An 11,711-nucleotide genomic window follows, 5' to 3' on the forward strand; every position below is an offset into this window, starting at 1 on the left:
TTACTCTTCTAGTGTTTTGCTTTGAGTGAGTCGAGGAGAACAAGCGGCGAAAAGCCTCATCGACAGAGCAGCTCGCAGCTGTCTATGCAGACGGTTCAACAAACACCGCTATCTGATTTTCGGTGTCGGCGAAAGCAATATTGAAGGGGGCAAAAAAGAGGCAACGGAACAAGGACACTGCTCCTCAGTCTACAGAGCGTGCGTGAAGCGGAGCTTATCGTGATACCCCTCTTGCTTCCTCTCTTGTTGTGCTAAATCCCTCACTTGGTGTTGCCTCTCTGCACGGTCGGTCCTCCCATCGCGCAGTGTGCGGAAGAGAGGGTGTTTGGTGGCTTTCTTGCTCCCTTGCATGCCACCGACGCCCTGACTCTTTTATTTTTCCTTTTGCCTGGTCTTATTTATTTATCGTGTGTCACAGCTACGTTGACTTTTCGTTCGTACGCAGCACACGAGGTGCCCAGAATTTTGCAGTTGGCCTTTCGATTTCCTCTATTGGTTAGGTTTCTAGTCTTTTTTTTCTTTTCTGTTCTTTGCCAGCCGGTGTAGGCCGGTGGGTTCTGGCCACTGGCGCCTTGTGTGCACCGTCGCCTGCACAAGCACGAGGCCAAAAACCAGCGCTGCTCATTGCATTCAAACGACCGTTCAAGCACGTATAGACACGCGTGGATCAGAGAACACAAGAGGGGGTTTATACACGTGGTGCCTGGTGAAAGGCATCAAGGCATTTTTGCAGGTCTTTCTGTTGCGCTTCTCGCTCCCGTTTCTTTTTTAGCGATTGCGTGGTTCCTGCCCTCAGCATTTGAACGTGCTCCTCGCTACGTGCGAGGGAGTAGGCGCGAAAAAAAAAACTGAAAAAAGACATGCCTGTCGTGTCTTCCTTTGTAGCGGCGGTGCTACTGGGCGGCGCGCCAATTCTAGTGGATACGGTGTCTGTGGAGAGCCGCGCTCACGAGGGAACAAACGGCAACACTTTGTCTTCTCCACAGCAGGACTACCCAGATTCCGTCGCGTCAGCCTCGAAAAGCACAGTGCTGTCGTCCGGCAGCTCTGCAGCGGGTAGCAGTGACGCTACACAGCCTGCACACTCGTGGTGGCAGGACCTGTGTGGTAGCCGTGCATACAGTCGCTGCTTTCTCACGTACGCCGCGCCCGTTGTTTGCGTCGGGCTTCTTCTTTTGGCAGTAGGCTCGTGGTGTCTCACACGGTGGTGGCGCTGCTGCACGCGTTGGCTGAACAGGTGGCGACACTTTGTCGATGATGCGTCAGACGCGGAAAACTACAGTGCAGTAAGATCTGGAGATGCAATGGTGTCTCGCCGTGGGCTTCTCTCAGGCCACCGGCTCGACTCGCAGGACGTTCCGGACGATGAGAGGGCAATGCACCGTGCGGCAGAAAGCGGCCGCGCTCTTGATACTTCCTTTCACGCTAACATCTGGATCGTGCAGGGAGCGCGCTTGTGTGGAGTGAGGCAGCAGGCACCAGTCGGACTCCTTTATATGTCGACTAAGCCAACAGACTCAACTGGCGAGCGAAGGCGCCCGGACTCGATTGCAGTGGACGCTGGCGAAGGGGCGACGGACAATACAAGAGATTCCCGGAATCTATCACGAGATGCTGATCGCACGCCGTCGGCCTCGCCACGCGCTTCCGCTTCGCTGTCGCACATGCAGGAAGTGTTGTGCCGCGCTACCGCTATCACCGACTCCTCCGACACCGGCGATGACCGCGGCGGTCACAGAGGTGTGAGCAGTTGTGAAAGCAGCACGCGCGATCGGCGCTGCTCTTGCGAGAGCGACCGCGGCGGTGAAGCGCACGCGGAAGTCGAGCGTTCCGCTCTCCGCGGCGCCGCGGCGGACGAATGCCGGTCTCCCCTCCACATCAGAGGCGACGTACTGACACACCTCATCCACTTCAACAGCTCCTTTGACGCCGATGACCAACTGCTTACCAGTGATTGCGAGAACAATGCCGGTGACAGTCAGCAGCCCCGCGGCGGCCTCGCTGCCATCACTCGCTCGACAGCGTCTGATGCGAGCGGTGAGTCGTCGTCGCACACGCCTCCGCCACCGGTGCATTTGTCCGAGTTATCGCGTCGCAGCTCAGCATCGTGTTTGTGTGTGTTTGGCGCGGATGCCTTCCACGACACTCTCTGTGCGCGCGTCGCACTCCCGCACGTTGCCACCGCTATCTTCGACGCTGGAATGACACATCGCACCGACCGGAGCATCGCTGACGATCTTTTTGGCAGTGGCTGCTTCCCGCCTACGCAGCCTTCTAGCGAAGCCCTCTGCACCACGGTGGGGTCGTACATTAGCGAGGTGGAGTATTTAGCGCCGCCGTCTGAGCACGAAAGCACGGCTGCGCCATCCCCTGTGCCTAACGCGGCCTTGCATATGCCTGTCACTAGCCCGACAAAGACGGTGCTACCAGCCACGGACGCGCTCAGTGACAGGCTCGACATGGTGGAGGAGAAGTCGGTGGAGGAGGGGACGGACGGCGCGGCTCTTAGCCGGAGCTGCGTGCCTACCCCACAGCTGCGGCACTTGCCGGCCGCTAAACCGCCGATGTCACTGAGAAAACGCAGGTCAGAGAGGTACTGTGAGCCATGGCAGCCAGTCCTTGTTCCTTATAAGACACCTCCTCTCGCCGCGGCGGCTGTTGTGACGACCCTTTCAATGTTGTCGCCGCCGAGCTCATCATTGCGCAATCGTGTTCAACGAATCCCCGGCACCAACGCACTCGAGGACGATCTCGACGACCTGATGCTTGCCGACGAGGTGGACAGCGCTCAGAGCAACACGGCCAGCAACGGCTCTTGCGTCTTCAGTGGATCGAGCTTGATCACATCTCGTGCCCTCACGCCGACTGCGGAGTCTGAACAAGAGATGGCGGGCACACCACCGGTGAGGACAGTGGCACACTGTAGCGACGCTAACGTCTCCTTGGACCTCGAGCCCAAGACGCCGCTCGTGACCGTCAACAACCCTCAACCACCAGCATCGCCCCCTATTGCCGTGTACCCTCGTACGGCCGGTGCTGCTCAAACGCTTCTGGGCAAAAACGACGAGGGCTCTCATGCGCAGTTTGCTTGTTCGCCACATGTCGATGTTCCACGGCCAGCACTGAATCTTTCTGCCGAGGAGCGGACGCTGCTGCTGAAGAGCAAGAAATGGTTGTTTCCGCTTATTGACGGTACGGACGAAATCGAGTAGGTATTCAAGAAAAGGCATGTCCATGCTGCCCACGTGAGGTGCGCTAGGAAGACGATGATGAAGGACCGGACTGCATGTGAGAAGCCAGCGCGCTACTCTGTGTGCGCCTCTGGGCTTTCATTATCTATTTTTTTTTTCTGGTTCTCTCTCTGTGTCTGTGCGTCGTCGAGCGTTGGAGTGAGATGCTCTAGTTGACCGCCTCGCTCTACCGGCGCGAGGCGACGTGTGTGTGCTTTTCTCTCTATTCTCGCGTTGTCTGCATGGTTCGCGCGAGCATCTGTTTTTTTGTTTTCTGCCTTTTTCTTCTGTTATTTCCTTCATTGCTGTATTGAGATGTCTCTTCGTTATTTCCACCTTTCTTTGTTCGTGCTCTCCTCGCCGCAGCCTCCCTCTCTCCACCTCACTCTTTCAACCTCACCCTCACCCCTTCTTTGCTCTCTTTGTTTTTTTTTTCTGGTTGGTTGTTTCGTGACTGCTAGGGTTGAGGGATTGCTGTTGTTTTCTTTTGCGCCAGGTCGAAGGAACAACGCGGGACCTTGCATGAGTCTTCTGGGATGCGTTGGTGTTCGATACCTTTTTTTTTCTCTTGTGTTTCCTTTGTTGGGGGGGGAGGGGGCGGGGCTGCGGCCTGTGTGTGTGTGTGCTTATGCCTGCTTTGTGTGTGTCGTATTGGTCAGTGCTGGCGCTTTGCCTGTGATGTGGGCGATGCTGTTGTTTGCTCCAGGTAATCGCTCTTTTTCTTAGCTTGAGTCTCCTCTCCTTTGCGTGCCTCGCTTTCTTTCTCTCTCTCTCTTTCTCTGCGCGCGCGGATGCGTGTGTGGTGTTTCTTCTTGTCTTTTGGTTCTTGTTCGCCCTCCTTCCCTTTTTTTTTCACTCATCGCCTCGGACTCTTGTCCTCGTGTTCGAAGCATGTGCGGCTTGTCGCCTTCGTTGGTCATCTGTGTCACATTATCGTTTTTTTTTTGACATCCTTTCCGGATCCTCTCGCTCTTCTGCGAGGGAGGAGAGGGGGACAAGGGAGACGACAGAAAGGAAAAGAAAATGGAAACGGCACAATTATGAGCCAACGCGGACGTACGTCACGACGCATGTCGTAAGCGAAGCTCTCGCTACTTGATGAACAGTATCCCTTTTTTTTTTCTCTATGCTTTCTCTGGACGTCAAGTGCACAAAAAGCAACAACCACAGCAACGTGAAAACGAGTGGACGTCTTTGGTCGACACTGGAAGCCTGTGGTGTCGCATGCTGAATTCTGAGGAGAGGGAGAGGTGGAGGTGGAGGCAACGGACACTGACTCCGGCAGCGTTTTGCCCTGGCGTCTCACTTTTCCTTTGCTGCCTTGCCTGTGCCGCTGCTGAACGTCATTCCTGTCCCTTCCCACCAGCCCCGGTAGGCCCAGGAAGCACGCCGTCGCGTTGTGACGCCTCGCTGATGGTAGCAGTAGCAGCCGCCTTGCGTGGCACTTCTTGCATCGTCCCGCAGACCGTGAAGGGACAACTACCGATGTGAGCTCTGTCACTCGTCGTCGTCGATGCGGCATTGCCACGGAGCGCTGCAATCGTTACAGCCTGCAACCCGACTCCCTCTGCCGGTTCCCACACCATCGTCACTTGCTCCTCTCCCTTCTCTATCCGTTTTCTATGTCGGCACCACCACTGTATCATAAACACGGGTGGCGCGCTTTGGCGTCTCTCGCGCTTCCAATAACTGCTCGCGTGGGCGGCTCGCTGCACCGCATTCCCGATATGGCTACAACTGCATACGCACGCACGCACTGTTTCGGTGGAGGCGGAAGGTCCTCTTCTCTGTCGAGTCTTTCATGAGCTACGCCTACTTTCCTTTGGGTAACCTCACGCACACAAAGAGCCCCTCTCCACACAGGACACAGCGCCACAAGCCGTACGCTGAGCGCTAGGGGACCACGGAAGCCACATACAATCAGCTGGAAGGACACTCACATCACTGTATCCTCTCGGATACTATCGCTGACTCTGTCAGCCGGGGGAAGGCCACTAGTGTCTTCATTGTACGGTCCTCCAACTCCTATCTTCGCTCACACGCGGAAGTCGTGAAGCGTGCTTCTTCCTCGCTCTTTCCGCTCTCGCGTGTTTTGCGTGGCTGAGAAGGTCGGCCTTGCTTCGTGTCCTCGGTTATTGATTACCCTCTCCGTTCACCGTCTGTTTTCTGTTGCTCTTTGGCCGATGTCGTCGTTGGCCTTTACGCTTCGTCAAACGGTGGTGCCTGTGGTGACAAGAGGCGCTAAACCACTCAACTTTCCAGTTCGCCGCATCTACTGCGTCGGGCACAACTACGACAGCCACGCACGGGAGATGGGCGGCGCCATCAACCGCACGGAGCCGTTCTTTTTCTTGAAGCCGACAGACAGCATTACAACGGATCTTGGCAATCATAAGACCCCCAATGCAACCGTTAACATTCGTTACCCGCCGGCCACGGAGTGCTACCATCACGAGGTGGAGCTGGTCGTCGCACTGGGCTACCCGACTAGCAAAAAAACGATGTTCTCGGAATCCGCGCAGGGCTCCGCCGACGCCCACTATGCCAACATGAATATAGAGGAAGTGCACGACATCATCTACGCCTATGGCGTGGGGCTGGACATGACACGAAGGGATCTGCAGCTGGTGGCCAAGAGCAACGGCAAGCCCTGGGATCTTTCCAAGGGCGCCGACGGCGCCGCCGTCGTCGCCCCCCTCGTCCTTTCGGAGGACCTGAGGGAGGCGCACCCGGAGATGTTCATGACGCTCGATAAGGACGAGACGAATGTGGTGAGCTGCGGAAGTATTTTCCTCCACGTGAACCAGAATGAGCGCCAGCGAAGTGACCTCAACTGCATGGTGTCGTCGATCGCGGAACTGATTGCGCAACTGACCAAGTACGTCACACTGAAGCCCGGCGATTTGCTCTTCACCGGGACCCCATCCGGTGTGGGTGCTGTCCGTCGCGGTGATGTGATGGAGGCCGGCATCCAGGGGCTTGGTACGCTCAAGGTGAACGTTATATAGCTGAGAAGCTGGTGGTGGTGGTGGGGGCGTCGACCACAGGTTGGTATGCGTGCGTTGTGAGCCTGGATTCTACCTGCCACACCCCCTCCGTAGGTCTCTGCTGCGCGTAGTTGTGCAAGCGGTTGTCACGCTTGCCTTTTTATCTTCTTTCTGCGCCGTTGATGCGCATCATCCTCATGTGCAGTGAAGCTGCTCCTCCTTGCGGTTGTACTTTCTTGCTTTTGTGTTGTGTGTGCTCGGGTTCCATTCGTCGTCATGCTAGCGATTATTGCTTTGGCTCGCCCTCTTGGTCCTCTTTTCAACAATACGAATAGGGCTCCACCCTCCCTCACACAACCACCACCACGCAATCCGCGTTCAGTATCCCTTACTTACTCACCTGCCTCTTCAACTTTCATTGCCATTCTTATTTGCTGAGAACCACTCCTCTCTGCTCATCAGTCCTCATCTGCCACCGCCGCTTGGGTGAGAACCGCGCAACCAAGGTGGAGTGGAGTCTGTGGCGAGCAGGAGGGGTGTGTGGGTGCGTGAGAGAGACGCAACGCGCGTTCACTGCTGCAGTAGTGCGGGTTTTCTGCTCAGGCGGGCGACGAGGGACACAGGGGAGCGTGGTACTGGCCTCTTTCATCCACCGGAGTCCGTGGAAGATGATCGACGTAGTCGAAGAAGGCACGCAGGCGCGGTGCCTCCTTCTTAGCCTCCTTCCACCAGCGCATTCTCTTAGCCCTTCCGTGCAAACTCCAGTATATGTGAGTCACCTCGGCCGTGTCGTCACAAAATCGTCGCAGGGACATGGTTCTTTTCTCCAGTTGTTTCCCTTCGGCTGTCTCAGCCTCACACTCTTGTTTTCGCGTCGTCTGCTGAAGGTTGCTGTTTCAGTGCGCATCATCGGCATTCTGATAGTTCCATCACCGTCATATTCTCACAGTATACGGAAAATAAAAAATGCCAATGATGAACCCGCGCTTCGGTAAGCTTCTGTATACGCGCACGAGGCCAGTACGCACACTTCGTCTTCGCCCTTCCCACGCACTACTCCCTTTTTGTGTGGTTTCGATTTCTCACACGGAGAGAGAGCTTTTCTGTTTGTTTCGCTTGTTTTCTTTCTCCTGCCGTCGGACCCCTCCTGTTGTTGATGTTTCTCGCTCCTCCGACGCCGTATTGATGTGAGTGTCGTCGCGCACGTGTGCGCTGCTCTTGGGCGGCCATTTCACGTCGTTCTTAAAGCCTCTTCCCCCTCCCCCCGAAAAAAAAAGTGTAACATGCCTAGCACCGCTGCCACCTTCTGACAAGACGCCGCGGCAGAAAGGGGTTGCTGTGCGAGCAACACAAAACGACGCCTTTGGATGCGAGAGAGCATGTAGGGCAGAAGGGCAGAGTATCACCGAAACCAGAAAACAAAATACCACAGAAGGCCATTGTACAATGGACGTGGAGACATTGACCGCACATGCCGTGTGGCAGTAGCTAGTGAGCAGGGATGAGTACAGCACATGATTCCAATCAACACCCACACCCACACACTAGCGATCCTCTTTTCTTGCTGCTTTCTTCGGTGACAGCTCTCCGGGACTTATGCTTTGTCTCGCACCTCAGCAGGTGCAGACGAGTCTTACACGAGGCGCAGCGTTGATGGCAAGTGCATTCGTATATAGATATATATATGTGTGTGTGGGGAGGGGGGTGAATGCAGGATGAACATGCGGCGTGTGATCGAGAGATCCTGTTCAATAACCACGCTAATACTTCGAATGCTGTTCCTCACGCGTTACTTTCAACCGATCATCTTTTCTGTTTTGCTCTTTGATGCGCCGCTCGTGCTTTGGCCCTCACACACGTACACGTTGACGCACCAACACAGATCCTAGCAAGGATTGACGCACGTCTCTTGTAAGTCGACTCGAAACAGGCGGATAGACGATAAGGAAAAGCGACGAAAAGACAGCGAGATACGGGAGGCAAGTCGTTCGAGGTGGACTGACACCCCAGCCTCGAACCTACCGCCACACACAATCAGCTGGCACACATAGCTGAGTTAGCGACCGAACGCATCGCGCGCGCATTCAGGCACGCGAAAAAAAAACGAAAGCAAAGCGTGAAGCAAAAGGAGGACACACCTTTCTCAACTACATTTTGGCACAGGGCGCGCCTTGGATAGTGAGCACTGACGACTAGCGCTCGCGCTCTCTTCTTCCTTACCTCCTTCCTCCGCCGGCAGGCGAGTGTGCACGAGCCGCCGCGGGCAAAAAGAAAAGAGGACGCGCTCTTTTCTTTGCTCTTTTTAGCTTTTTTTTTGTGCGCTGCTCTCTGTGCATGAAGGCGCGACGCGATCGGTGGTGGGTGTGGAGGGCGATTGGGCCTACAGCGTCGAGTGGAGACGACATCGTCGCTCCGGGTGCCGGCGTTGCTTCTGGTCTCCCTTTTGTCGCAGGGCCCCACTGGCCTCGCGGCTCCTTCTCTCTCTTTATTTCCACTGTCTGTGCCTCCCGAGTAGGTCTCGCCCATGCGAGTTCCTTGATGTCGTCACCCGGTTACGACAGGACGCTGCAAGGACGGGTGGCCCCGCCCTCTCGCCCGTACACAGGCACGAGCATATACGGGTACCGATGCGCCTGTGCAAGAAGCGGCGCTCTGTTCCCGCCGGCGCGGCCCTCGCTGTAGGCGGCATAACCGCACACACCAGCCCGGCAGTCGGATCGGTGGAGACGAATGCGCGGACTCGCTGACTCGCCTCGGTGCAACTCTCTCACTCCTCTTCTCTCTCTTTCTCTCTCTCACGCTGGGGAAAGAGCGCAAGTGTTCGCACACACACACACACACACACATACGTCATCCGTCATCCGTCATCCGTCTCGCACGGGCGCATCGTGCACGCTCAGCGCACGGCGGAGACAAACAGAAAAAATAGACTAGCTCATTGCCCGTATACTAGCAACGCTGAATGCTTGACTGCGTATCCTTCCTCCCTCGAAAAAAAAAAAGCGCAGTCGGCTCGGCCCACTAACGCACAAAAATACAGCTAAATTTTTTTCTCTTTGCGTACGCACGTGGCGCCTGCTTCTTCAGCCCTTTCCACAACAGAGTCCTTTATACATAATATATATATATTATTTATATGTGTTTTTTTTTCTCTTTTTCATAGCCTACCTGCTTAACACTTTGTTCCCTTTTTTTTTTGGATTTCTTTGCACGAAGCATCTCTCCATCAGCCTCTTTCCTCCCTCCTTCTCTGTCTTGGGGACGCGTGTGGGCGCCTTTTTTCTTACTTTCCTCCCCCTACTTCCTTGTTTTTCTTTGTTGTTTGTGCCGCCTTCGTGGTTGGCTCCATTTCTCATCTCCTTTTCCTTCTCCGAAAGCGTTGGCGACGTAACCGCAAGTTTATATATAAGTATATATATATATTGTTAGTACTACTGCGTTTTCCGTGGTCATTCCCTTGAACCACCCACAGAAGTGGATAGCAGCGAAAACGAACAAACACGAACGAAAAGGACGACAAATAAATAAAAACAGCACCACCAACCACGTACACGTACGAACGCACTCGAAACCGTGAAGCCCTCGTTTCCGTCTGTTTGCTTGTTTTTCTTTTGTTGTTTCTTTGCATGCTCCTCTCGTCTTTCATTGTCTGCTTCCTGCGTCTCCTTCCTCCGTCGGCGAAGCTCTCAAGACGCCCTACTTCTTTTTTCTTTCGGTTTCTTACGTTCGTTTTTTTTTAGACTTACCCAGCGACTCGGTTCTTCGTCATCATCTGTTCTTTTCTTGTTTCATCCTCTGTGCTCTTCAACGATCTTCTTCTTACCCCTCCATCTCGCTTTTCGGGTTGGATGTGTGGGTCGAGGGAAAAGGCCCTTCAAGTGAATTTTAAGAGGTAGTCGTGGATGCACATGTGCGCCGTGTTGAAGGCTCACGCATCAGGCACGCCTATTTTCCCCCTCGCTTGTTCCTTTCCGACCCCTCTCTTCTAGGTGTTGGATACGCGTGCTTGTTTAATCCCTTCGCTCACTCCTCTCGTTGCTATTCTTCGTTGCTCTTCTCCCTTCAAGCTCTTTCTTCGGTTTTGCCATCAGCATCATTAACATCATCACAAAATCTTCTATCACCACCGCCTGTCGCGGCTCCTGCACGGATACGGCGAAGAGGCGGGTTGGCGACTTCTTTGCACGCATCAAGACCGTGGAAGCGGGTCTCCTCCCCTCCATGGTTTCAGTGCCGTGGCGAGAAAAAGAACCGATTCGTTTTAGAGTTAAGAGAAATCATTTTTAGAAGAAAACGAGAAGAGCAGAGGAGCCGCATTCAAGAGAGCACTGAAAACGGCTGCAGAGGCATACAAGTAAACGGTAGCTTGAAAAACAAGTATCATTTAACGAAGAGATACAAAGCCGACATTCTGCTTTTTTTTCTGTTCCCTCCTCTCTGCATTGGGTTGTGTCTTCCTCTCCGCATTACTATCGACTTATATTTCCGACGCGTCTTTCGTTTTCTTGTGGAATTCCTCGTCGACGTTGCTGAGACAACTCTGCTTCTTTCCTTCCTTCCTCGTCGTGCTTCACTTTGTTGATCGTTTTTTTTTGCTTTCTCGATCTCGCGCGTGTGTCTGTGTGTGTGTGTGTTCCCGGAATTGTCTTTTTGGCCTCATCCTTTTTTGTGTCGTTGCTCTTTCTGGTGCTCTGGACACGTCGGTCGTTGCGAGCGGTGTGTGTGCGTGTGCAACTTTTTTTTACCCCTCACTCTTTTATCTCTCGGCTCTACGCTGCTTTTTCCCCGTCTCGTCTCATTTCTGTTTGTTCGCGCAGTTCCCGAGTGGAAGTGAGGCCGACGAACGTGTATGCACACAAGTAAGATCACATCTACTGCCATTGTTGCTGTTGCGTGTTTCTATTAGTACAACCACTGCGCTGTGCGTAAGCTACCCCCTCCCTCCCCCTCCTTGTCTTTGTGCCCCACATTTGTATTTTCGCCATCCTTTTCCGTATATATACTTTTTTTTTCAGGTTGCATTTTGCGTTCTCTTTCCTATTTTTTGTTTCTTCTCGTGTGCTTGGGTATGTGTGTGTGCGCGCCGCCTGCGTCATTCTGTGCGTTCGTCTTGCATCTTCGCAGGTCTCGTCCCTTTGCGCGTTTCAGTGAATCACAGGACGAAAAAAAAACGGCAGAGAAGAAGGGCCGCTGTCATTGTGCTCATCACAAGATTCGTCAGAGAAGACGCGCGCAGCACAAAAGCACAGCAGACGCGTTCAGCTTTCTGCACACTATCGCGCTCTAGGTCTTTTTGTTGCTCAAGTCGTTGTGTGGAAGGAAGGCAGGTGCTGTTTTCGATCGAGTCTGTGCGTTGTCTCTTGCCACACACACACACACACGCACACGCACACGCACACGCACACTTCGTCGTGAAGCGAAATCGCATTTTATTTTGTGCTCGCTTTTTGCCGCGCGTCACTTTGATTAGCCGCCGCGGATTTGCCGAGTGCCC

The 11,711-nt window shown here is 54.2% G+C and overlaps 2 protein-coding genes across 2 annotated transcripts; both read left to right on the forward strand.

Moving 5' to 3' along the window:
• Positions 1-1,664: 1,664 nt before the first annotated feature.
• LINJ_35_2480 (conserved hypothetical protein) lies at positions 1,665-3,212 on the forward strand (the record flags this gene model as incomplete). The annotated part of the gene is made up of 1 exon (XM_001469035.1): positions 1,665-3,212. The coding sequence occupies one exon, from the start codon at positions 1,665-1,667 to the stop codon at positions 3,210-3,212; it is 1,548 nt and encodes a 515-aa protein (XP_001469072.1).
• Positions 3,213-5,413: 2,201 nt separating this feature from the next.
• On the forward strand, positions 5,414-6,238 carry LINJ_35_2490 (conserved hypothetical protein; the record flags this gene model as incomplete). Its single annotated transcript, XM_001469036.1, has 1 exon — positions 5,414-6,238. The coding sequence occupies one exon, from the start codon at positions 5,414-5,416 to the stop codon at positions 6,236-6,238; it is 825 nt and encodes a 274-aa protein (XP_001469073.1).
• Positions 6,239-11,711: the final 5,473 nt, after the last annotated feature.

Source organism: Leishmania infantum, chromosome 35, assembly GCF_000002875.2.
Source record: "Leishmania infantum JPCM5 genome chromosome 35".
Lineage (NCBI taxonomy): Eukaryota > Euglenozoa > Kinetoplastea > Trypanosomatida > Trypanosomatidae > Leishmania > Leishmania infantum.